Source organism: Globicephala melas, chromosome 10 (genome assembly GCF_963455315.2).
Source record: "Globicephala melas chromosome 10, mGloMel1.2, whole genome shotgun sequence".
In the NCBI taxonomy this organism is placed as follows: Eukaryota; Metazoa; Chordata; class Mammalia; order Artiodactyla; family Delphinidae; genus Globicephala; species Globicephala melas.
In genome coordinates, this window is record NC_083323.1 from 2,881,284 (window position 1) to 2,907,724 (window position 26,441).

General features: G+C 60.9%; 1 protein-coding gene across 5 annotated transcripts in view; it reads right to left on the reverse strand.

Moving 5' to 3' along the window:
- TBC1D22A (TBC1 domain family member 22A) overlaps positions 1-26,441 on the reverse strand; it is a 385,336-nt gene that overhangs the window by 146,241 nt on the left and 212,654 nt on the right. For all 5 annotated transcript variants that reach the window (XM_060306130.1, XM_060306125.1, XM_060306128.2 and 2 more), the window contains exon 11: positions 10,304-10,431. In XM_060306130.1, the coding sequence (XP_060162113.1) occupies positions 10,304-10,431 (128 nt within the window). The remainder of the gene's footprint in view (positions 1-10,303; positions 10,432-26,441) is intronic.

Here is a 26,441-nt window from a genome sequence, read left to right on the forward strand (position 1 = left end):
GCCTGCCAGGACCGGAGGTCGGTGGTGCACCTACAGGGAAGTGACAAGACGCGCAGACCCCTAGCAAGGACTGAGTGACACAGGTCTCACTCAGCCTGAGCCAGGCCTGCAGAGGGAAGACATCTCCACAGTCCCCAAGCCCTGAATAAGTTCTGATAAACCCATCCTGATGGAGATACGAAGAAAGAAAGTCTTAGCGTCACTAAGGACGTTCTCCGTACTTCTTCAATACTACCCCTAAATCCCCAGGCCACTGGTTTAATGCCACTCTGGAGCAGGGGGTACAGCCCTCTTCCAGCTCCTCCCCGCAAACTCAGCAGGGAGCACAGTCTCACTGAATATGCTCCTTTCTATAGCCTTCGCCGGCTGACAGTGATCTACGCCTGCTTCCTGGAGGGGGGCCCACGTGAAATGCTCACGACCTCAAACCTTAATGGGCTTATGAAAAAGTATGTTGTAAGGCGACCTGCTTCTCGGTCTAATTAGATTAACCCAATCCGTCAGGCTCACCGCCGCCTGAGTCACTGAGAATCGCGCTGCAGAGCCCTGAAGGTTCAGGAGGGCCGCGCGGCTGGCACGCTGCTCAGCACCCCATGGGCTCTGCACTGAGCGCGCTCTCCACCACCAGGCACCGCAACCCGCACTCCTGAGGGCACCGCAGAGTGTGAAGGCCCAGGGCCACCTTCTGGAGGAGCCGAAGAGCAGGTCCCAACGACCCCTGCAAATGCAGGACCACGGAACAGAGGATGGAGCCTCGGGAAAGCCTGCACATCGTCTGAACGCAGCACCAGTCGCTAAGGTGGCAATGACCCAAAGCCGAGGCTGGACAAGCAACGGGGCAGAGCCTGCAGCTCCGGGCCCTCCTGCACGCCTGGCCCCTCCGCCGCGCCCACACGAACACCTCGGCAGGATGCCCGGCCGCCCCGCCAGCTCCTCCCCTGGGCCCCAGGGCTCCATCCGCCACTGCCCAGCGGGAGGATGCGGGGCTGGCGAGAACCATGACAGAGAGCTGAGTGCCCGGCGCCTTCACCAGAGCCCCGAGGCGGCCCTCACAGCAGCAATGGGGACTCTTCGCGGGTGGGATTAGAGGTGCAGCCACAGTAGCAGGTCGTGCTGCAGGTGGGACTGGCGGTGTGGCCACAGCTCCAGGTAAGCATCACAGGTGGAGCTAGAGGCGTGGCCACGGGAGCAGGCTCTGTTCTCCTTTACGGACAGGAAACCAAGTCACCATCTGGGAACAGAGCTGGCCCACCTCCGCGGATGAGACCGTAGGCCTGCCGCCCCTCACGGCCCCTGTCCTGTCCCGGCCCCCAAACACCCCGGGAACAACCACACCCAGCACAGACCCTGCAGTGCAAGCCGTGCGCGCCTGCCTCTTCCAGCCTTGGAACACGCTCTCCCTCCCGTGCACGCTACCCCTGCTTCGCTCCGAGCCGGCTCTGTGCCCCGGCCTCCGCAAGAACTCCCCGTGCACCCTCCGACCCTCAAGGTCCCCTCGGGGAGCCTCCTCAGCACCCCTGGGCAGAGTGCGGTGCCCCCCAAGTCCCCGGCGCCTACTTCATCACTTCCATCACAGCGCTTCCTGCCCGGGCTATAACTACATCACGTGTCCACCTCCGCCCCAGGCTGCGGACCCCTAGGGGGCAGGGATGCTGCCTCGCATGTCTCAGTGGAGTCCCGGAGCCCCACCCCGCCCTGTTTTTTGTGCACCCGGGTTCACATTGTACTTGGTGGGCAGGCAGCTGGGTGGAGAGAGGGAGGGAAAGAAGAGCGGATAGAAGGAAAGACAGATGCCCGTAGGACATCAGAAGATACGCCCCCTTTGGGCTTAGAAAAGTGTTACTAGTAGAACTAACTTGCATTTCCGATGAGAACTGAAATACAATTCCATGGACTGACAGGCTGAACTCCAAATTCAAAGTTATTTCTGGGAAGGCACACACCCCCGCCTCCCAACCTTTGCAAAAAAAATTTTTTTTCATCTGAAAGCATTAGTGGGCCCCAACACTGTGCTCACTCTGTGTGGACATCAAGGACAGGTTTGAAAACTCCAAGGCCCCAGCTGAGGGCTTCATCTGCCGCAGGCCTCCACAGCCCGCCTCTCCGCCGACAGCTGCCACCTCCTGCCACCTGCCTGCAAGTCTCCGGAGCAAGTGCCAGGCCTCCGCCGGCTGGCCAGGGCCCCTCCCCTCGAGGGCCAACAGGCGTCTCCAGGACAGGAAGCCCGACAGGACTCCTCCCTCCCACGCCCTCTCCAGTCTATCCCACCCCATCTTGCCCAACACAGTAGACGCGCCTGAACCATCTCCTGCCACCGAGACACGAATGCATGAATTATCTCCTGCTGCTCGACAAACCCCACGAACCGGGGCAGGACAGGCGTCCCTCGTCTTGCTGTCGGCGTGGCTCAGACCTGCTTCGGCTGGGTCTTCCGGCTCAGGGCCTCTCACAGGCTCAGCCCAGGGCCAGCTTGGGGCCGTGGTCATCTCGTGTCCCCAGGCTCGTGGCTGATGGCAGCCTCGGGTCCTCCCCTCTGGGCAGCTGACAACGTGGCAGCAGCTCCCCTCGGAGCAAGCCAGGGTGGGAGCAGAGAGACGGGGTCACAGTCTCAGAGATGACATCCCCACACGCTTGCTGGATCCCCTTGTAGGAAGTGAGTCACCACCTGCAGCCCACACTAGGGGGCGGTGCCCGCAGGAGGGCAGGACACGGACACCTGGCAGTGGGCATCACTGCAGGCCCTTCCAGAATCATCCCCCGACCTAGCCGCGTCTCCCACTCTTCAGCCCGTCCCTCTGACTCCACCTTCAAACTTCAGGGTGTACATAAAGTCTGGAAACACCCGTACTGTACCCTTCACCAGATGTCCCAGCCTGGAGATGCCCGGGCATCGGGCACAGTCACACGCAGTGCCTGATTATTGCGGATCCAGCTCTGCTCGCGCCTCTCGCCTGCAGCCTGCGGGCCTCTCCACACGGCCCCCACCCCATCCCGGCCGGGCTCTCAGGACGCCGTTAGCCTGAAATGCTCTTCCCTGAGAGCCCCTCCCAAAACTCCCGTCACACAGCAGCGCCCCTGCAGGGCCACCTCCTGCGGACCACCTCCCTCCCCCCCGCTGCCCCTGGCTACACAGCCCTGTGCCCCCCACACACACAGCCAGGCCCACCTTCTCCCCAGGGTTTGCTTGGGCTCCCTGACCGGGAGGCGGGCTCTGTGAGATCAGGACCCACCTCTTCCGTGGCTGGGTCCCCAGCGCCGAGGACAGGGCCAGGCCCACAGCAGGCACCCAACAAACGAGCACTGACTGTGACTCCGGGGCCCGGCCGGCCACAGGGGTCCCACACCGCCGGGCTCCTTCCCGGGAGGCCGGGAAGTCTGTTGAAGTGCAGGGTTGGCCTCCCCTCTGGCGACAGCGTGCTCGCCGCCTCCAAGGATAGGGAGGCTGTACCAATGGGGAGACTTCACCTAAAATGGCGCAAACGGCCACGCGTGCCGCAGCAGACGGGGCATCTCAGGACCAGAGCCAGCTCAGGGCCTCGGGGCGCGCAGGTCTCTGCGGCAGGCAGCGGGGGCCCTGGCACGTGAGGGGGCAGCGGGCAGCTGGCCTTCAACGGGCCCGGAGGCCCTGCCCTGCCCCCTGCCCCTGACTGGTGCGGCCGGGAGCTGTGAGACACGGGGCCGCATCTCAGAAAGGGCCCAGCTAGGCCCCCAGGACCCTGGAGGAGCTCAACACACAGCCCTCCCACCGCATGAGAGCGGAAGGCTGCAGCTCGGTCCCCTGCCCTCACACACAGGGAGCTGTAGGGTGCCAGCTCCTCAGACCGCAGCCCCACTGTCCCCGCACATGGCAGAGTGCTCGGCCAGGGCCCAGGTGGTGGGACCCTGCTTGGGCCACACGCCGCTGGAATGACGCAGAGGCCAAGTCACTTGAGCTCCGAGACCCCAGTTCCAATTTCTATAAAAACTGGTTGATAACAGTGACAGCCCGGCAATAGAACCCAGAATTTGTACAACTCTACAGTTTACAAAATACCGGGGACAGCGGTGTGGGAAGAAAAGGGCTCTTACCCAGCACCCACTGCGCGCATGGTGCTTTCTAAGCTCCGCGCGGGAAGCACCCAGTTCCCCACAAGTCTGGCTGGCGTGGCCGCGTCTGCCCCTGAGCCCGAACAGCAGCGCAGCTGTGCAGCCCACGTGGCCCCCGGGCCCCAAATGCTGCCTGCCTCGCCCTTTACAGGACCTGTCTGCCGATCCTTGCATTAGAAACTCCTCCTTAGTCCCAACAGCAACCCTAGGAGCTGAGCTTCAGGACGCTGGACCTGCCCAAGGCTATGAGGACAGCGCTGGGCTAGGATGGGGAGTCCGTTCTGCCAGAGTCCCAGAGGTCACAGTATCCACGGGGCTTACGTGGAACATCCAAACAAATCCTTACGTTCCATTTGGCCACAGAAGAGCGATTCGGAGGTTTATTGGTAGAAAATGCCCTCCTGCCACTTCCCTCTGACGGCGTGTGTGCCAAGAGCCAGGGCCAAGGGCCGGGAGCACCACCCCAGGCTGCTCTGAGGCTCGAGTGAGACGGCCCTGCACCAGGAGGGAGGGGCGGTGAGAAAGGGAGCAGCTCGCCAGCCAGGCCCCCAAGTGTGTGTGTCCACGTTTCCTCTCCTGTGTCAACAGCCGGCCCCTACAGACGCACTCGGGGACACAAGCAGTACGTATACATTCTTAATTAGAACTCCAGCGGCCTTTAGACGCCACTAAGAAGGAATTTAATAAACGCTTTAAGCCAGTGAAGCCACCTTGCAACACTCACCTGGCAAAAGGAAGTTTTTCCTTTTCTTCTAACACAATCACTAGGTTGTGGGAAACGTCAGCCTCCGTACGCCCTCACCTACCCAAGCCGCAGTCCTCGGGATGGGGCGGGGGCCACTGCCATTCCTGAAGTCACACACATCATCACCTCTGCGCGGACACGAGGCTGTGATGCCCCCTCCCCTGGCCCGGGGCCAGTGATGGGTATCAGCCAGTGATGGGAAGACCTCAGTGAGAGCCGGAATGGGAAGGGAGGAAGTTACTAGAACGTAGAGAACAGATAGCACCGTTCTGAGAACCTGGCTCTCACATTTCCGTTCCAGAAAGCTGCTGACGTTCTTTTTCACTCCAAGACAGGTCCCAGCGGAGCACACCCTTCTGAATCAGCCTCGGGGCGCCGGGGAAGGAGGGACAGGGGCAGAGCTGTCCACCGCCCGGTGCACCCACCTCTTCGGTCTACTGACAAGCCCGTCAGCTTGGAAATGCCCGGGGTTTCCCACCGCAGCCCCCTCCCTGCACAGGCGCACCTCTCAGAGGACAAGGGGCTCCAGCCAAGTCCATTTCCTCACATTCTCCCCAGGGCTGGCTCGAGTCACTGCCCTGCCGGACCTGCACCTGACGGCTGCTGCCCGATGCCCACGGGTCCTGACCTGACGGCTGCTGCCCGATGCCCACGGGTCCTGACCTGCCCGCTGCTGCCCGATGCCCACGGGTCCTGACCTGCCCGCTGCTGCCCGATGCCCACGGGTCCTGACCTGCCCGCTGCTGCCCGATGCCCACGGGTCCTGCAACTACTGGCTGCTGCCCGATGCCCACGGGTCCTGACCTGCCCGCTGCTGCCCGATGCCCACGGGTCCTGACCTGCTCGCTGCTGCCCGATGCCCACGGGTCCTGACCTGCTCGCTGCTGCCCGATGCCCACGGGTCCTGACCTGCCCGCTGCTGCCCGATGCCCATGGGTCCTGACCTGCCTGCTACTGCCCGATGCCCACGGGTCCTGACTGCCCGCTGCTCCCCAACGCCCACGGGTCCTGACCTACCCGCTGCTGCCCGATGCCCACGGGTCCTGACCGCCCGCTGCTCCCCGACGCCCACGGGTCCTGACCTGCCCGCTGCTCCCCGACGCCCACGGGTCCTGACCTGCGCGCTGCTGCCCGACGCCCACGGCCCTGACCCGCTGACCCCACCCGTCCCTGACAGAGCAGTGCTGCATGCAGCTACCCGGGGTGGGCCTGTTCAACATAAATCTCAGTGAACCAAAATGCAAACTAGAAATGCAGTTCCTCGGTCACACTGGTCATATTTTTCGAGTGTGGAAAACCCACATGTGCCTAGAGGCTCCCCTCTGGGTGGTCCCGTCATCCTAGAGCCTTCTGCTGCCCTGGGGCCTCTCTCCCTGGCTCGCACTCTGGTGCGTCCTCTCCTGCCCGGAGATGCCCTCCTCCGGCTGCCCGGCCTCTTCCCCTGACCTTCCCTAAGCCACGTCGGCCACGCCCACGAGGGCCTTCCTTTTAAAGGCCGAGTAACGTTCCATTGTGTGTGTGTGTATGTGTGTGTGCGCACGTATATATAGACATACATATGTGTATACACACACAATTTCTTTATCTTTTCATCCATCGATGGACACTTGGGTCGTTCCATATCTCGGCTGCCATGAACATGAGGGTGCAGATACCTCTGTGAGATAATTTCATTGCCTTTAGACAAGTTCCGTAAAGTCGCAGGATAAAAAAAACATCAACATACAGAACTCGGTTGCATTTCTACACACGAACAATGAACTGTTGGAGAGAGAAATTAAGAAAACCACCCCATTCACAACTGCATCAAAAACAAAATGCTTCGGAATAAATTTAACCAAGAAAGTGAAAAATCTGTTCACTGAAAACTAAAAAAAACACTGATGAATGAAATTGGAGAAGACATAAATAAATGGAAAGACACTCCTCATTTGTGGACTGAAAGAATCAGTACTGTGAAAATGTCCATTTTACCCAAAGCGACGCAAGGCATTCCCTACCAAAACTCCAACGGCATTTTTCACAGATACAGAAAAACAAACCTAAAATCTGTATGGAGCCACAAAAGACCCCGAACAGCTAAAGCAACCTTGAGCTGGCCGACATTCTAATGCCATTTAGGAGAAAAGAAATACAAACCAGGAAACGCACTTCGATCTCCCATCTTTCAGGAGATCAGCAGGTGCCGACCCCTCTGGCTGTCTCCTCCCGGGCAGGTCCCCTGGTGGGGGGGGGGGGGGGGAGGACAGTCCCACTCACAGTGGGGGAGGGGGGTTTGCCGCACCGCCGACACTGGGAGAAGCTCACGCGGTCCTTGCCCGCGTGGTGGGACAGCAGCCCCAGCGCATATCCCAGAGAGCGAGCAACTGGGGGACCAGGGACCCTCCTCAACAGCGCACAGGCACACCTACTCCCATGGTCTGGGAGGAGGTCAAGCAGCTCAGACAGAAGGGAGGCTTTTGTCCCAGGAACTGCCGGGGGAGGAGCTGGCCCGGGAGTCGGGGGTTGCGGTCCCTGTAGTCAGTCGCCTGTGCCCACCAGGCCTCCAGACATAAAGTGCAGCCAGGGACGCGGGGAGAGAGCGCAGCCCTAGGACCCACCTCTGCGCCCAGGGCGCTGGCAGGGACGCACGCACTCCCCAGGACTCCAGCCGCTGCCGGGAGACGCCCGAGGTGCAGCCCTGGGCTTCGCAGGGACGCAGAGGCCCACGAGCCACGAGCCACGGCCACCGTCCGGGGCCCACCCACGTTACGATAAAATAGAAGCCGCATCTGTGGCTGTTTTTCCACAGGAAAGCAATTCCAGAGAAGGTGCGTGAAACCAAAGACCCCGAGGGAGGCCCGCTGAAGCTGGAACGCAGGCCTCGAGGCGCAGAGCAGCTCTGAGCACAGAGGGGCGAGAGCTGAAGCGCCGCTCGGTGCCCGCCAGCAGGCAGGGTGCCCTGGAGCCCAAGCCCCCGAAACGCGCAGCCGAGCTGCTTTCCGGCCTGCTGCCCCAGCCCTCCGCAGCCTGGGACTGGCCCCCCAGGCCCTCGGGACCGGACCCAGAGGGCCGGGCTCGACTTCACTGTCCAGGTAGCAGCAGGAGGCGGCAGGTGTAGCCTGGAAACACCCGCGTGCCCTCCCGTCAGCCCCGCGGGGCCCTCGCTCGCTAGGGAGGGAGCCCATGCCTCCTCCGCACGGAGCGGGGGCGTGGAGGGGAGCCCACGAGAGGGGAAGCGAGGGCCGGGAGGACACGGGCAGGACGGAGCGCATCCCGGCTGCCCCGACGGCCTCAGCCCTGCGGCCGTGGACCCACAGCACAGCACAGGGGCCCAGAGTTTTCTCTCTCATTTGAGGTGTCGGCTCCAGCTATGGCGGGTGGGACGCACCCTTTGCACCGGCTCCCTCTGGGAGCTGGACCACAGCAGCCTGCACGGCGCCCGCACCCCGCGCACTTCTCGCATGGGGCACATCACGCCCCCAGGGGGCAGGGCTCACCTCCTTGCTCTTCGGCTGCTTCTGGATGATCTGCGCTTTTTAATTGCCTTTCTTCCTCCTTGTAACTAATGCCCCTCATGCGTTTTTGTGCCATCGGCTAGTCCACGGCCTGGGGCACATTATGGGTAGCCTTTTGTTGACACGTGCCCCAAGAGGATTTTAAGCTACCTTGCTTGTAAGGGATTAAAGAGTTCCTGAAACCTGTAATGGCCCAGCTAATAAACACCCTGGTTTAAGGGAGAGTAATCACCCGATTGCCATCCTACGATTACTATGTACTTTCATTGCCAAAAGATGCAATACAATTTCATGGTCACTTGGGCCTGTAAAATAGAAATACCCCCAATTTTTAAGATATGAAAAGGTTTACGACGAGGGTACTGTCAGTTCAACGATCAGTCCATGGTACAAATGAGTCAATTTACAACAAAATTTAATTTCAAGAAAATTAACTCAATAAAGATGCCACAATTGTGCTTAGAGTTTTAATATCTATTAGGAGTTTCAGTGAAGTGGTGCAGGACCACAGACGCGCAGACCCATTTTCTGCTCCTCAAAATGCGACTGACTTAATACCTAATTTATTCATAATGGGGACAGTATTACAGGGGACTCTGTGTTTAATGAGGGGGGTCAGGACCTCAGTGTAACCCATCACCAGTGCAGAGCGTTCAAAATTTACGGGATACGAAGTTTTGCTTCCTGCAACGTAACTGAGACCTGATCGATTGCACCAGGCCAATGGCCACTTTAACCAAACAGCCCCCCCAAAACGGCTTTACATCCCAGGAAATGTGAGTGGCTAGAAATTCTGTAGCTGTCAAGTACCTACGAAAGCAAAACCAAAGTGGGGGATTCGGACGCGGCTACTGACCGGTCGTAATTTCTGTAGCCAACACCATCAGAACGCACAGCTGCGCAAAGGAAAAGCAAAGTCACAACACAGGGCTTCAGAGCCACAAAAACAGCCACAGACCCCGCGCCGGGCACACGGGCCGGCGTAAGGAACAAAGCTCTGGGCTACTGTTCTCACTGACCTGGGAGAAGTGTGCTCAGAACTCAAGGCTGGCGGGCACGGGGGCCAACAGGGCAGCAGCTCAAGGTCCCCATCCCACGGGACGATCGCGCCATATAGACCAAGGGCTCCATTGATGAGAAGGCCGGGGGGTGAGGCCCTTCCAGCCTGCTCGGGGCCTCGGGACCCCACCGCCATCTTCGTGGACGTCCATGCACGGGAGCCCAACTCTGCGTCTGGGGCTCCTGCTGCCCCGCGAAGAAGCCCGTGGCCTGGGGCTCCCTCTCCCAGCCTCCAAAGGCAGCTGCCCCGTCCAAGGCCCACAGAGGGCTGGCGCCCAGTGCAGGAAAACCTTGCCTCCCCGAGTTAAGAATGAAAGCCAGCCTCTGAGGAGACGCCACTCCAAGTACACACAAGGTGCCTGCTCACCGCGAGGGATGAGGAAAGGCCAGCGTGGAACCCCCGGCACGGCCTCAGCCTCGGCAAACATCTCCAAGAAACGGGAGAGGAGTTAGAATAAGCAACGTGACACTCAAGGGAACAAAGGTGGTTTGTTCCAGAAAACGCTGTGGAGAGGAGAAAACTTCACAGCGCACTGAATCTGTCGGGGACTTTTTAAAATCTTTATCACGAGTGACTCAAAACACAGCCAAGGTGTGAGTCCTGAGCGTGAGTGTGTCCGGCACATGCAGCTCAGAGTCTCGCTGGAGTTACACCTGCCCCGGGGCCCCGGCCAAAGTGCAAACTGCACAGCGGGATGAAATCCAGCTACAGGTAAAACTACATCAAGTTCTTTTCCCTGTCTTACGTCTAGTCAAATGACAAGAACGCCAGAAGTGGACTCTAAAAAGACGGCGTTTCAGTGGAGAGGATGCTTCGAAGGCGAAATTGAGCACAGCAAACGGACGCAGAGCAGCAGGCGGCGGGAGGTGAGGCGCCGCGGGCACCGCGGGAGGGAGGGGCGCGAGGGGTGCTCACCTGGTAGGTGTCCCACAGGCGGATGGTGCAGCGCAGGGGCACCTCGCGCATCAGCAGGTTGTTCATCCAGCGGAAGGCGAACTGCAGGTACCTCACCTCGTGCTGGTCCAGGTGCTGGTGGACTTGCCCTGCAGGGACAAACACAGGCCCCGCGGCTGTCAGGAGAGCCCCCGGGGGTCTGCCCCTTCCCTGAGGCCCCGGGCTCACCTCGGAACCCCTCCAACCAGCCGAGGCACCGCCCCCAAGGAGCACGGACGGAAAAGGAACTTCCACCCCAAGACCTCAGACTCTCTTCCTCAAGGATATGGGTGGTGACGGCAGTAATGGTAACTAGGACCACGACAGCTCCTGTGGGCGGACTGTGCGCCCCGTCTGGGATGCCCCGAGCCCCACCCCAGGAACACGGGCAGGCCCAGTCCTGCCCTACCGACGGCGGCACTGGTTTGAGAGGCCAGCGGACGCTCGGGGGCACGCGGCGGGGCTCAGCTGACCTTCACCCGTCTGGCCCACCAGATACGGGCTGCAGTCCTGAGAGAGGGGATGGCTTCGCCCTCATGCCGGCCCGGGTCCCATGGGCTCCTGGGCCCCACGGGCTCTCGGGCCCGGCCAGTGAGGGGGCAGGCGGGCCCATCCCTGGATCCTAGGTTTGGGGCTTCTGTGAAGACAGCAGGGCCCCTGGGGAGAACCAGGTCCGAGGCGCCATCTCCCACCAGCCACAGAGTCTCTCCCCGTCATGGCGCTCCACGGCTCGAGCCCCCAGCGTCCCCTGCCCAGGCCTCTCTGCTGGGCTCTCAACAACCCGCGGGAAAGGCTTCAGAGCTCACTGGAGCTCCGAGGTCCTGGGACCCTGGAAGTGCCCCTCCACGGAAGCAGAGACTCTGGGGGTCATGGTGACTGTGCTGCATTTTCCCAACATTCTGCCCTGGGAAGAGCCACTCGAAGGGCCAGGGGAGGACGGGTGCTGCCTTATAAAACAGGCAAGTATGGCCTAATTATCCAGACTGGGGACTGGGACGTGCCCACCCTGACTTCCGGCCACCAGGACCCACGAGTGTGGCCCACGGCCCCGTGTCTGCACATGCCCAGAGTCACTGGCTCCTCCTGTGGTCTTACCCCCCGCTCCCCGCCTGCCCTGAGAGGCAACCCTGAGAAAAGTGTACGGCTCCTTCAGTTCTCCCAACGAAAGTTCTAGAAGCGGCAAACAAACAAGCGACAGCCAGGGGATCAGGGAAGCGCGAGGCCAGCTCAGAAGGCTGCAGTGTGGGCCGACAGCGACCTCAGGGGTTCCCAGACGTCACCCTCATCTCAGCGGCTGTTAAAACACAGCTTTCTCGGTGCATCTCGACTTTCTGGATCAGAATCTTCCCGGCGGGATCTGCGTTTCTGTGTCTCCGGAAGATTCTTATGTCAGCCACACCCCTGTGCTGGGAGCCCTCGCAGGGACAAGTTACACAAGGACTCGGCACCCGGGCCCCCAGAGACAGAGGAAGACGGGGCTCCAGCCTCTGACGCAGGGTCCGCGTCCCAGGAGGAGCTCCCCACGCAGGGCAGGGCTGGCTCTGTGGTCCGCTCTGCAGCTTCTAACCGCTAATGTTGTGTTAAATACACTTACTTGTTAACTCCACCTCACGACCCAAAACGGTCCCCTGCTGCTCCAGCGGAGGATGAAGTGGGAGCAGAGTCACAGCACAGAGCCTCCACAGCGGCAGCCCCGGCAGAAACGAGCCACACGGCTTGTCACCGAGGAGAGCCCTGGGGTCTGCAAGGGGAAGTGTCCTCCCCGTGTCCCCAGCTTGTAAGCTCAGGGGGCCACCTAATACCACGAGGGAATTCCTCTCAAGACGTCGTGAGGGCCCCGTACATGGCCCACAGTTTGAGAGACACCAGCTGGCAGACAAAGAAGGACCAGCTGGGCCAGAACCGCCCTTCTCGGTCCCCGGCCACCCAGCACTGCGCCTGCTCGGGTGACACCGTGTGCCCGGCGAGGCCCCACCCGGGCGCCGCCCCAGTCCCTCCCCCCGTGCCAGCCTCCTTCCTCCTGGTTCCACAGCCTCCTCCCTGGACCCCGTGTCACACTGCCCGGGCTTCGCTGCTTAGGGCCGTGCCCGCCCCAGGATGTGAGCTGCTCCACAGCAGGTGTGGTGCCTGAGACCCCTCCGCACCTGCAGCCCCGGGACACACTAGGTGCCCAGTAAGCGTGAGCCAGACGACGGGTGAGTGAGGGAACGAGGGAATGGGTGCGGTCAGAAAGCGGGTAACCGACGCGCGGATAAACCGCCCATTTCTCAGTCACCCGCCCCCACTTCTCCACGACGACATACTGCGGAGCTTTCCAGCAACGCGACGGGACGTCCTGCTCTTTTCAAAGACTTAAGATCTACCTCTAAGCTGAAAACAGCAGCAGCTACAAAGCCGGAAAGTTCCGTGGGGCCCTGAGTGGCCCCCCGTGCCCGTTCCCCAAGGGTGGCAGCCGAGGCCGGGGCACCGACGCGAGCACGCTGGCCAACGGGAAACGCAAATACCATCAACACCTGAAAACCGGCAGTTCAGAAAATGAATCCATTTACTGAACAAAGATCTTTTGCACAGAAACAGGGGAGTGAGCTTCCACGAGTGCAGTCGGCAGCGGGGGCAGAGCGGGCGGAAGGATGGCGACAGCTCCGAAGAGAAAACCGCCTCCTGAATACAGAGCGCCCGAAGGAGGGGGACCCGGCAGGGGCCGCTCCCAGGACAGGCCTGGACGATCAGGGGCTCCAGCACCTGCCACTCACTAGCCACTGAAACTCTCCGGGACACATGAGTCGAGGACAGAGCAGCGGGCGGCAGGCCGGCAGGCCCAGGCGCCTCCTGCCCAGGCCCGCACGGGGCGCCGACGCCACCCCACACCAGGCACTCGCCGGGTGTTGATAATCGGGAAGGCGGGGCGACTCCGAGTTCACCCTCGCGGATTCAGGTGGCTTTTCATGGGTTGTGGAGCCCTGGGTGTCCCTGGACCGCGGTGCCCGTGGGGCGGGACCTTGTCTGGACCCAGGGATTGGCACAGAGCCAGGCCCGGCGTGTGGCGTGTGCCCGGCACATTCGCGGGTCAAGTGGAGTGACGGCCGGATGCGCTCGGAGGCGGGGGCAGGGCGGTGGCGTGGAATGAGCCGCCCGCAGTCCCCCAGCCACGTCCCTGCGCCTGCAGTGCCACTGGCCTCCTCGGCTGACGCAGAAGGTCACCGTTTACAAGCGGGGAAAACAAGCAACTCTAATAAGTGCCCGGGAGGCACACGACACCTTTCTAACGTGAACTGGCGAGCAAACTGATTTGCAAAATTAAACACATACTTCCGGAACATCTGTCACTGAAGGAACCTAACCAAACAAGTAAAAATAAACCCCTCTTCTCCTCCGTCAGTCCCACCTGAGGCCCACCCACGAGGCTTTGGCAGACGCCACCCCGTCTCAGGCTCGGCCAGAGGAGCCCATCCCAGCCGGAGCGCGAGGACCAACGGCCCACTGGCCAGCTCTCGCCCACGGGACCTGGGCCCACGCGAGAAGCAGGCGAGGTGGCCCATCCGGGGTGCACGTGGCAGCGGCAGACTCAGGACTGTCCCTCTCCGTGTCCTGAAATGACCCCACGATGCCAGATGGGCCCACAGACCCGCCCGGTATCTCCGGGTACCAGCACCCTGGGCACAGCCGGGGCCTCTGCAGAGCAAGGGCCACAGCGTCAACCCCACGAGGACACGGGCAGAGGCTGCTCATTCATCAGCTCTTTCCGGGAAGCTCTCGGGCGTCTCCATGTACCCCACCGCCTGTGACAGTGAAGCTACAGAGGAGACGTGGCCGGCGTCCTGCCCTCCACGAGCTCAGCAACGTGCAGGAGAGATAGAAAGAAAACGCAGCTTTGAGCCTCCGAGCTATTTCACCAGAGTTACCGACTGAGTGTCCTGAGGGCCTGGGCTTCTCTTCTGCCCGACGCAGGCCCGAGCTCCCGACAGCAGCGAAGCAGGCAGCCCCGGGCCCACCTGGTGGGGATGCGAGCCTCGTCCGCCAGGCTCCGACCCACGACCAGGCCCCCCCAGCCAACAGGAGCAGCCATCCCAGGACCGCGGGAGGCACTCCTTGGTCACGTGGAGGTGGCCGTTTCTCACCGATGGCCTGGCTTCTCCGGAAGCCACAATGAAGAGTGATGTGGCCACGGCCCCCGCCCACCTCCTAACGCACACAGTGAACTTCTGGGGAGGCCGCCTCTGCCCTGAACGCGTTGAAAAATGGACGCCTCAGCTCCAGCCACGACTTTCCATTTGTATACATTGGAGCGCAAACGTATGTGCCAGAAAGATTCTTATAAGCAAGTGTGAGCAGATGCTCTGTCACTGATAAAGGTAACTCGGTTAGCAGTGATTCTGGATTTGAAATTTCCATTTCACTGGAAATTAGAGGGGACATGGAATGAGTGATCAGGCAGATGTAATTATTATCATCTTTCAGGCTGAGGAGACGTTTTTCCATCAAAGCCTTCTGAGGCAGACCGCCACAAAGGCACAGCAAGTGCCCATCGCCCAGCACGTGCTGGACGCTTCTCCCAGCACCTGAAACAGCACGTCTGCAGGCTGGGAATTCTGCTGAAACACCTTGTCTTCTTGATTAAAAACCAAAATAAATTACACAAACAGATTGTGTCCCAAGACTTATGCTAAAAAGGAAAAAAAACACATATCCCGTTGACTTGGCACGAAGAATAGGCACTGTTCACACAGGGCCAGGCACTGCTTAGGTTTATTTGCCCCAAGAGTGAACCTAACTGCTCACACGTAGATACCTGACAAGGAAAACCGCCCCAAGCCACCCCCAACCCACTTCTGCCGGGCGAGGCCCGAAAAGGCTTTGGTTTGGGGTGGGGGGGGGTGGAGATTTCAATCCTCCAATCAGTTAAAAAGATAAAGAACTAAAACAAGAGCCAGTGGCAGGGAATGCAGGCCTCTCTGCAGCTAAGGAGGCCTTGTTCTGGGCTCACCCACCCTCCTCGTCTGCCAGGTCTGATGGACGGTAACAACAAACAGCTAGAAAAAAGCATCAGCCCCAAACAGGGGCAGGGCCGAGCCGCACGCCCAGGACCCCCGGCTGAGGACCCAGGGTGCAGGGCTGTGCCAAGGGGCAGGAGGAAGGAGCCGGACGGAGGACGACACCCAGGACGCCCGGCCCAGCAGCTCCCGGGGGAGAAGCGTCCAGGGCTCCCTGCTGCAGACAGACCTGCCGTGGCCACCCCCAGAGGCCACCAGGACGACAGAGGGCCCGAGCTGGGAGGGAACCGGGCGGGCAGACGGGGGGAGTGAAGGAAGCAGCTCAGGACCCAGGACCCGTGACTCCACTCCCAAAGCACACAACACGCTCACGCAGTGAGAAGGCCTGTCTTCTTCCTGAGGCAGAGCAGAGCCTGGGTCAGACTGGAGAACAGTAGAGAGACCTCGGGTTACAGCATCAGGAGAACTGGGCTCAGATCCCAGGTCAGCTTCCAGAAGGTTCTCCAGGCTCTCAGCACCTCCAGGCCCTCCCTGGAACGGGGAGAGCCCCAGCTCCCTCACAGCACCCTCTCGGGAAAGTCCCGGGGTAGCGGCTGCCATACGGTGGGCATGTGACACAGGTGCCAGACCAAGAGGAGGGAGGAAGGGCAGCTAAGCCTCTTTCCAAAAGGAAATCCACCAGGGAAGCTCTGAGCAGGCAAACAAGGCCTCCGCTGAACAGGGCGCCTGCTCTCGGCCGCCTCAAGGAAGCCCCCGAGAGCAGACGCGGCTCCCAAGGCCTCGGGCCACGGGCCCATGTCAGGCTCCCCACAGACCCTTCTCAGCCATCACAGCGCAGTGAGCAAAGGGGCAGAGGGAGAGGACTCAGGACATGGGGACCTAGACAAACAGCAGGAAGGCGGCCAGGCTCTGGGCAGGGGCTCTGCCAGGACCTGAGACCAGCAGACGCATTGCCCCTCTAGCCACAGGGGACACGCGTGTTCTGACGGGGCCACAGGTGACAGACCCTGGTCCCAGGGTCTCAGGACACGACAGGAGCTGGGCACTGAGCTCCATCATGCCCACGTGAGGAAGCCCCAGTAAAAACTCTGGACGCGCGGGCTCAGCGGGTGAACACGTGAACCGTGGAGGGCGACAGGCCCTGACCCCAGGGCCGAGAGGAAGCGCCGAGTCCCCGGGGCCCTCCCGCCTCACCCTGCACTCCCTCCCCCGCCGGCTCTCCTGAGCTCTGTGAGCTGCTCCGGCGAGCAGGCCCTGGGGCCCCAGGAACCGCTGCCTTTATCACTGATGGGTCACAAGTGCGGGCGGCCTGGGGACCACGGGCGTGCAGCTGGCGCTTCCCGGAGAACTGCGCCCTTCACGGGGGTCTGACGCTCACCCTGGCAGGGAGTGGCAGCGCTGTGCTGCGGGGCACCCACTTGGCACTTGGTGTCCAAGCAGAGGACTTCCTCCAGCATTAAACGACCCTGAGGGTTGAGATCCAGACAGACATCAGGGCAGGGGCCCAACTGCAGACACGTTCTCCCCAGATCACTCCTCCAAGGCTAGTTGAACACAGGCCAGGCCGCGGGGTCGCTAGCTTGTTGTATAGGAAGAAGAGGGGTGGTGGTGACGGCGGGTCGGACCCTACAGGCTGCCGCCCGTTTGTAAAGTGGGCAGTACACGCCCGGGAGGAGGTCACACCGGGCACACCTGGCCTTGGGGACAGGGACACCACCACACTCTCAGGACCCCAGCATAAACAGGAGAGTGGATGGAATGAAGCCTCCCAGCAGGTTGTAAAGAAATAGCGTTTATCTGGCACCACGCACATCACCTTTCCATCCCTAGAGAGGCACTAGGTTCTACTTTTCCGACAGAACCTCATCCAGAATACGAGTTCTCCTGGAGCTACACAGAACTGACGCGACGAGCTATGAGACCATGCTCCCTTCACAGACGTGCTCACGAGCATCTCGACGAACGCCCCAAACGGGGCTGTTTCCACAGAGCGGGGCACCGACTGCTCCACAAGCCACATGAGGGCTCCCTGCCCCTAGCCCTGGCCACGCCCAGAGAAGACAGGAAGTGGGTGCGACGCCAGATCCGGTGGATGGACCTCGGCCCACCCCCCACACCCATGCAAGGCTCCAGAGGGGACACAGGGCGGGGCTGGTGAGGCGTGCAGATCTCAGCGAGCTGCACTGTGGACAGACCTGAGCTCGCCGTGGGCAGGAGGCCAGCCCTGACACCACCCAAGTCTGCGATGAAATCGAAGACGTACAGCTTTCCCAGAAGTCTTCCCTCTCTCCCGATGCACTTTAAGACTGAGAATCCGCCACAAAATACGTGTGAGAGTCTGACCTGGATTTGAGACTCCCCATGCCTGGTACTGGCTGGTCCCTGCCTCCCCACATTCAAGACTCAGCTCGAGCATCACTGCCCTGTTGAAGCCTTTTCTGACCTCTCTCCACCCTGGAGCTGACCCCCCTTCCTCAGTGCCCCTACCTCGACTCCTAGAGAGTGACTGTGACACTTCGGTGGCCTTGAGGTTTGCATGGCTGGGTGCTCTCTGCACGCACGCAGCCGCTCCTGGCCTGGCCCTCGGGATGAGTGAACGGTGGGGCTCGTCCTCCCATGGGACACCTGTGTAAACCAAAGACTCAACAGTGGGTGCCATGAAGGCAGCTTCCCCAAACATCCACCTGGGGCTCCTCAGGCGTGAGCCGGCCAGCCAGGTGACCACGGTGCGGAGCGGGGGACCTGGGGCATGAACACCGGGCATCTGCCCGCCAGGAGGCCAGCACCCACACCAGGGTCTGGGCCGCCCTGACCAGGCTGGCTGACAGGCCAGCAAGTGCTCAGGGGGCCTCTCCGAAGGCCCCCCCAGGGCTCCCAGTGCTAAGACAGAGGGGGTGCACCAGGGTTTCGGGGCACCAGCACGCACGTGCACACAGTCTTAATGAGCCGGTGAAGCCCCGTGCTACCGGGAAGGGCTGGGCTCTTGTGAAGCAGGGAAGGACCGAACCAGGGAGACGGGTGTTTGAGACTCTCCTGGCGGCCCTAGTTCAACCCTCAGCTGCTCGGCCAGCCCGGGGGCATCTGAAGTGAGGAGGGCTCAGCGGAGGCTCCGGAGGCCAGGCGGGGCTCTGCAGGGGCCTGAGTGGTGGATAAGCAGAGGCTGCTCTCCACCAGGGGACGACCAGAAGGAAGACAGCGGCCTGCGGCTGACCCTGCTCGCCTACAACCAAGACCCGCAGCATGTTCCAGGGGCCGGGCTGCTCCCGGGAAGGAGCCAGCCCTCCCCGCCCCCATCCTACCTGCTGAGACCCCCCAGCATGGCTGGATTTCCTGTCCCGGCCGCTCTTCCCAGCCCTGGCTCTCCCGCTGCTGTTGTCAGCAAGCAAACGACGCAGAACAGCCCACACGGGTGGTGCCGCGGGAAACCTTGCTCACCCAGAACGCCTGCACACGTGTGGTCACAGGCCAGGATGCTGTTCCCGCTGGAGCGCTTTCCACACCCAGGGACGGTGTGAGGACAGCGAGAATAAGGGCACCAAGAGGGAACTGCAGGTCTCCTCGCAATCAGGAGAGAGGCATCCAGGTGTAAGAAGGAGGTGGGCCACGGTGTCCACACACCCCTGTAAGGCACCCATTCAACATGGAGCTAAGTGCATGCATTGTCTTCAGGCTGCTTGGCGCAGATCAAATGAAGAGACACCTTCCCCACGCAGCTGACAATGTGAGGATACCCAAAGCGACCCCCTCCAGGCTCCCCAGGTGCCACGTGGGGACCCGCACCCCTCAGCCCTGCGTCCCGTCGCACGGTGTCATTTCCCGGGTACACACGATGGGCAGCTCTGTGGCAACGGCTCTCTGTGCCCGTCTCGCCCCAGCCCCTAACCGCCTGCTGGTCTCCGGTGCCCCCCAGGCGCCAGCTACAGAGGACAGCCTCGGGTCCGCGTTCTCAACGCGCGGTGCCAACGGGTCCCCACGCGCCAGAGAGCCGGCTGCACGAGTGTCCAGCTCAGGGACCTTGGCTGCCACGCACTGGGGAAGACGGGGGGAGCGGGTCTCCTCGTCGCTGTCACGGGTTCCAAGGAGGGGTGCTAAGAGTCCCCTCGGCAGGGCGCCAACCAGAGACTGGAGCGGTCACACGCACACGTGGACACACGCTTGCACACGCAGGGGCACACTCGGGGCCCTCAGGAACCCGGGCTGAGGGGTGACAAGCATGGGCTCTGGAGTCAACAGACACTTCATCAGAGTGGACGGAGGGACACTGCATCTGTGTGGCCTGAGCAGAACGCTCCTGGCGGCCTCAGTCCCCGTGTGTCAGGTCAGGTCCCGTCAGCCCCGACCTGGGGATGGGTGACGTACCGAGTGCCTGCTGCAGGCAGAGCATCACGGGCTGAGTGCCCAGCGCCCCAGCACTCCCAGCGCTGCTGCGTGAGGGGCTGTTCCCAGGCAACGCCTGGCGGAGACCACTGGCGCCCCCTGTCCGGGACCCCAGCCTGGACCAGGGAGGCTTAAGAGGCCATTAGAGGGGCTTCTGACACGTGCGCGCACCTCTCCTCCTTCCCGGCCCCCCGCACAGCGACAGAAGGGGGCAAATACTCGAGGGCCAGAGAAAGGCAGAGAGGTAGGCGTGAGAAACAGAGACAGACGGACAAGCGGGCTCCCCCGATGGCCCGGCCAGCTTCAGCCTGCGCCCAGGCCACGCAGAGCCAACAGGCGAGCCCACAAGCCTGGGCCCTGGAGAGAGGTGGGGAGGGGGGTGCTGGGACAAAGTGGGGGGCTTCGAGAAGCAGCTGGACAGCCTGTGCCCGCACCCCGGCCCTCCCCATCCTGCCCACCCCCCAGGACACAGGAGGGCTACCACCGCAAACGTGACCCCAGGAGTCTCAGTGCGGGGGGACCCGGGCCCGGCAGAGCACGGAGGACTGCACTGTCCCTTGCGCAGTGATGGGGGTGTGACTGCAGGGCGGAGCTGGGTGCTCGGACGGGCCAGGGAAAGCAGCCTGAGGGTGGGCCCACCAGGGACTACTGCCTGAGGTACGGGGGGCCCAGAGGGCCCATCTCAGGTCCCCCTTCACAGAACAGCACGTGCCTCCTCTGCCTTCTTGAAAGGGCTTATTACTGTGGAAAGGGGTCTGACCCCCGTGCAGTAAACTGTCCTCCTTCCACCAAGCCCCGCGCGGAAAAGCCCTGCTGCCGGGGCGGCCTCCCGGCCTCATTTCAGAGGGACGTTAGTTCTTTACAGTAAGGGAGATAAAGCCACCCACACACTCTCCAGCAACTTGTAACCATGAACAAAAATGGCTTCGGGGAATCATTTCAAAACCAGACTTGATGGCCTACGTTCAAAACCAAGACAACGTCTTCTTCTTAAGGTCAAGGAGAATCGCTTTATTTGGAAGTCTCTAGTTACAGTTTAATTAACTCGTCTCGGTTTGGCAATCAACCTCGGGTGGAGGGTCACAAAGATATATCACCATTAAGGAGAAAAGCAGCGAACTCGCGGCTCGGGAGGCCTCGCGTGCTGACCTTTCCTTACCCACTGGGCGGTCATCACTGCTCCCCAGGTAAAAAGGCCCCCACTCGAGCAGCCGAAGGTGAACCAGCAACCCCACGTGGCCTTCCGCGCCGGCCCCTCCGGGCGCTTCCGGGCAGAAGGGCCGGCCAAGTCACAGGCGCAGCGTCTCTCACACACGCTCCAACCCGCCTCCTCGTCTCGCGAGGGGCCGGCCCCGCCCCAGCCCACCTTCACCCGCTTCCTCGGGCCATAGAGTGGGCTGGGTGGTGGTGGCCCGGCCACCTTGAGGGCCCCGCCTGTGAACAGGGAGTCTTTTACGATCCAGTGCTAAGTGCGGGCCTGGAAGGAAGAACTCCCAGAGCACCTGTTAACCTTCTGTCTGCTCGTACAGCACAGAACGTCCTCCATGGTCAAAGCCAACGACGCCTCAGCTCCAGGTCTTAAAAAGCCCGCTCTGTCCTGGGGGGCATCTCAGTGCAGTCCCACCTGCCGGCCGCCAGCCCCAAGACCCTCCCGGGACCCTGCCAGCCCAGACATGGGAGGAGAGCTGTCCCTTGATCTTAAGAAAAGAGATCCCTCTCCACCTGCTCGGGGGGAGCACCTGAAAACAAGCTTAAGTTGGGAGGAAAACACAAAGGGCTGGGAGACAGGGAGGCCTAGGAAGGATGGAGTAGGGAACAGAGAGGGTCCAGCAGGGTCCCCGGTGACAGGCCCAGCCCAACTCTCCCCACACACCACTCAGGCTCTGGAGGCGGCCACAGGCCCGACCCCAGGTCCTAGGACGACGGTGGGGAGGCCTCTGGGACTGGGCTCCTGCAGCAAAGGCTGGAAGGGCAGGGACGGAGGGCGGAGGGCGGGGCCGTCCAGCATGGCTACAGGGGTGCTGAGCCCTGGGACCCCTGAGCCACTGACCCTGCACGTCGGGCCGGTACAGCCCCTCCCGCACAGTGGGGCCGAGCCCTTCCAAGCTCTCTGGCAGGCATCGCCCCTCCCCCGATGACGTGACGTCCCTGGGGGTGGTGGGAAATGTCTGTGAAGATGGTCACTTGGGATCAAGGCTCTTGCACAGAGAAAGCACTGTCTCTAGAGCAGCACACAGGTCAGTTAGCGGGAGAAGCCAGCAAGTCCGAGAGGCCCTCGCGTCCCGGTGAGGAAGGCCCAGCTCGGCCAGCGGTGGGGTTGGCGGGGGAGGGTGGGAGTGGGGACTCACTTTGAGGCCAGACAGTTCTCAGACGGCCACGAGAGGGTCGGCTCTCAGCAACTCAGCCAGGAATCGCTCGTCGGTCCCGCACATGCAGCATTTTTCTGTTCCTTTTACCAATGATGTAGCCGCAGCCGGGGCTACACTGGCACATATTACGAGCTTTCCCAGGCATCCGACCGCCCATCCTACGGACTGGAGGGCAGGAGGAGGGGGACCTGAGAGTCTCAGGCAAAACAAAAGCCTCCAAGGAAACCCACGTGGTGCAGCAAACATCTAGAGACTAGAATAACCAACACGGCAACGGCTCTAACACCCACCCAACCCTGCACTTTGTACACAAGGAGCTTCATCTGCAAACTCTACGGAAGCAACTCGAAGCCACGGACGCTGAGGGCGCCCCCCTGTGCAGGAAGCACAGCAAACACCTGACTGTTAGCCCACCAACGGGCACGGAGCACACCCTGCACACGCGGGGCGCCGTGCTGGGTGCTGGGACGTGGGGGGTGGAGATGCGGGCACCGGCTCAAAGCCACGGGGAAAGGAGTGCCGCTGTCTATTCAAAGAAGACAACTTCGATTTTCTGGCCTCCTCCCTCCTCACAGGGCGGCACAGCGGGTGCGGCAGCAGAAGGCGCGAGATGCTGCCAGGAGTCCCCAGAGGGGCGGAGCATGGGGGGGTCTGGTGGTAGGCACGGCCACGGTGCTGCCACAGGCTGCTGCTCCCCAAGGAAGTCTGGGGCGCAGGCGGGGACGAGCATGACTCAGAGCCCCAGGATACCACCGGGTCCCCCGCACGGTTGGGAGACAGCTCAGTGGGCTCTCCCATGTTCAGTACCAATGCAGGATGGGCAGAGCTGGAGGCCACATGGAGATCATCCGGCCTGAGGGGAAACTGAGGCCAGAGAAGGGGCAGGGCTCTCAAAATGGGGATGGTCACGCACCACTTCACAGGGGCGCGGTGAAAAGCCAGCACAGCGATGCAGAGAAAGAGCTGAGAACAGTGCCTTGTACGCTGCAGGCACCTAATGGATGCCGGCTGCCATCGTTATCATCATTATTATTATTAGCAGCAGGCAGCAACCAAGTTCAGAGTCAGTGATGGAGGCTGAACTAGAACCCAGGGGTTCATTCATAATACGTTATTTTTCAGATTACAGGAAACTTCCTCTCCTCCTTTGATTTTTTTGGCCTGAGTAATAGATCCCTCTTCCCCAAAATGCAACCAACTAGCCATGTGGGTTTTCAGTTGAAGGCACATTAAATCAACCGGACATGCCCTGGGAGAGTGAGAACCCACGGGCCACCTGCTGTCCAAAGGTCTCAGGCAGGCACAGCATGGAGCCACCGGAATAAGGACGCTGGCCGTGGGGGAAAAGTCCTGGCCCGAGACAGGGAGACGGGCTGGTGAGGGACACACAGAGGAGTCGCCGCGCCCACGTGACTTCCCGTGCCTGACAGCACTGCCGTCACGCGTGTGCTCTGCCTGTCACCAGGGCCCCGCGCCTCCAAGGAAACATCGCCATCCTTCCCGGCTCCCATCAGTCACTCCGGCGCCTAATGAAGACGCAAGCGGGGGAGGGGAGCTTGTTATTTCTCACTGTCACGCACTGAATATTCCACGGGCCAGGGCCGCTCTGCTGATTTACCCTCTGCTCTCCGACGGCTTACATTGTAGCGGTAATAAAAATATCGTCACTTGGATGGTAATAAAGCTGAATCTAGTTTACTAGCTGTAACTGGATTCTATCTTGAAAGAATAAGTCAATTTTAACCTTACAATGCAGTCGAGACAGCTTTCAGAGAAATTTCATTAAAATCGCATTTAACCTAAATTTAAAAACTCAGGGAAGGGAAAATGTACACGCAGATTAAGCCTTTAACACACCGAGATAAAACCACTCTCCAGGAGTGCATTTGGGCATTTTCCCCAAAGGGTGAGAGTGTAAATTTAATAGTAACGACAGCCGGCACCCCCCCTGGCCCCCCTGGGTTGGGTCAGTATCGGCCACGCTAACGGGCATCCGGGCGTGGACAGAGGCGCCTGCCCAGGGAGCAGAGGCCCCAGACTCACCCCACCGAAGGAGCGCTAACCCACCCACCGCTACCCGCCTGCTACGCAGTTGATAAAAATGATGGTGAGATAAAACAGGTACAAAGTCGGCTGGGCTCACAGGCACCGTCCTAAGCACCTTACCTGCGCTGACTCTTCACACTCCCAGGAAAACCATGGCCACCGCGGGGCCATCACTAGCCACTCACACCCACCGCTGGGGCGACAGAACCAGAATATGAACGCACGCCGGCCTCCGGAGTCTTGCCCTGTGCTGAGTGGTGGTTCAGGATAAGCCAGAAACGTTCAAGAATGGTTTCCAAGGAGCCCAGAGCAGGGCCACCTTCTTTCCTCGGCTCCGTAACCTGCCTCCCGTGTCTGCTCATGCGTCAGCAGCCCCTGTCACCAGGGGACCGGAACTCTGGCATCTAATTTCCTTCTAACCCCCTAGTGGGAGGTCAACCTGTCCCTCAGGTTCCCACCAACTTACATGCCCCCAGCTTGTCACTGCTCTTTAGCACCCAGGACGACTCCCTCCCCAAGGGAAGGGTTTCCACGGCCTCACAGGAAGGATGGGAAACACAGGAGCACGGGGCCAGGGGGCGGGCAGGCTGCCGTCTACATACAGGCCTGCAGACCGCACACCTGCCCCCACCCCACCCAGTGCACCACGGACACCCTGCGGAGTGATGGACACACGCTCTGGGCCCCCAGCAGCCCTGTCACAGCGGACTGGCCGTGGAGTATTTGGTGGTGGCCCCAAACCATGAAGGACATCACAGAGGAAAACTACAGGGCCCCGGGGCTTGGTGTCACCCTAGGCCAGGGTGACAGTGACATCCTCCTGGGACAGTCAACGGCACCTCCCGGGCTACGGCCTAAAGAAGGCGCCCTGTAGACCCTCCACGGCAGCAGGCCCACCGGGCGGGCGAGCACGGGGCCCCTGAGCCTCCCCAGGCTGCATCAGCGTGTCCTGCTCCCGTGGCCCGTCTCCTCCTCCGCCGTGGGCTCCCTGAAGGCCAAAGTTGCATCTGTCACTTACCTCACCTGCCTCCCCTCCCTCCACCCATCAAACCCCACCCCAGCCTGGAGCACTGCCCTGTTCTGCCACGCACAGCAAATGAGAAAGGGCCTAACTGCCTGGGAAGGGGGCGTGGCCGAGGCAGTGGGCGGCAGCGTTCCAGGCAAAGGAAGCAAGGTGAACAGGGATCCCAGCACCGCTGAGGCCACATGTCATGCTTAAGGAAGAATAAACAGCCCCAGGCTTCAGCACGGCCTAAAGCCAGATGGAGGATGAAGGGGTGTGGGATCAAACTGCCAAGGGCCTCGGAGGCCACTGCACCGCGAGTCCTGAGGTCCAGCTTCCATTACATCAGCAGCAGCGTGGACGGCGGACCTGAGAGGAGGAAGGTGCTGATCTCGTTAGGAGGCGGAAGGCAGGGGCCTCCTACAAGCCCGCCTGCACTCATGGACGGGAATCAACCAGGTGAGTGTCCCGGGAGGCACGGGCAGCCCAGCGCGGCTGTGCGCGAGGACTTGAGTGACACAAAACACATCTCCGAAGGTCATCACCCACGGTCAGTGCAGAAAAAGCCAACCATCCCCAGGGCGACTGTGAATATATTCACCAGACGGTTGAGGGGCCCTAAGCCAGACTTTCAGAAAATAATGATTAATAAGTCAAACGGATCCAACCAAATGAAAAGGAGTAGCTTCACTTAAAAAAATCACTTGGTGACCAGCCTCATCACAACGTCTGCACTGAGGAAAGTCAAATGAGCTCAGCTGGTCAATCCAAGCCTTTGGCATAAACAAGAAGCCCTCCCGGGAGACAGGCTGCCCCTCCGTGCACATGTCGGGGGGCCGGAACGTGTAACGAGGTCAGTCTGCCCCTCGGCAGAATGGGAAAGTAGCGAACCTCAAGCGCTGCAGCCACGCCCAGAAAATGAACCGCATCTAAAGTGGGCATGTATGCGTGCAGAGGGGCGTGTGCACATTGGTGCGTGCGCGTGTCGGTGTGAGTGTGCGTGCACGTATGTGTGTACTGGTGTGGGGGAGTGTGTATACTGGTGCGTGTGTGTGCATATACGTGTAAAGGTGTGTACGTGTGTGTGCACATGTGTATACTTTAATTTCAAATGACCCATCATGTGTGAGCCGTATTTTCATTGCCACCTGTAATAACCTCTAGGAGAAGAGGGCAGCCTCAAGCTTAGGACTAAGCTTACATTCCAGCTTGACGCAACTTTGAACTCTCCCTTCGTGGAGTCGCCAGATAAAATCCAGGAGGCTCAGTGACCTCTGGATTTCAGGATGTACCCAATACTGCATCCAACGAACGAAAAATGGTTCATTATTGAT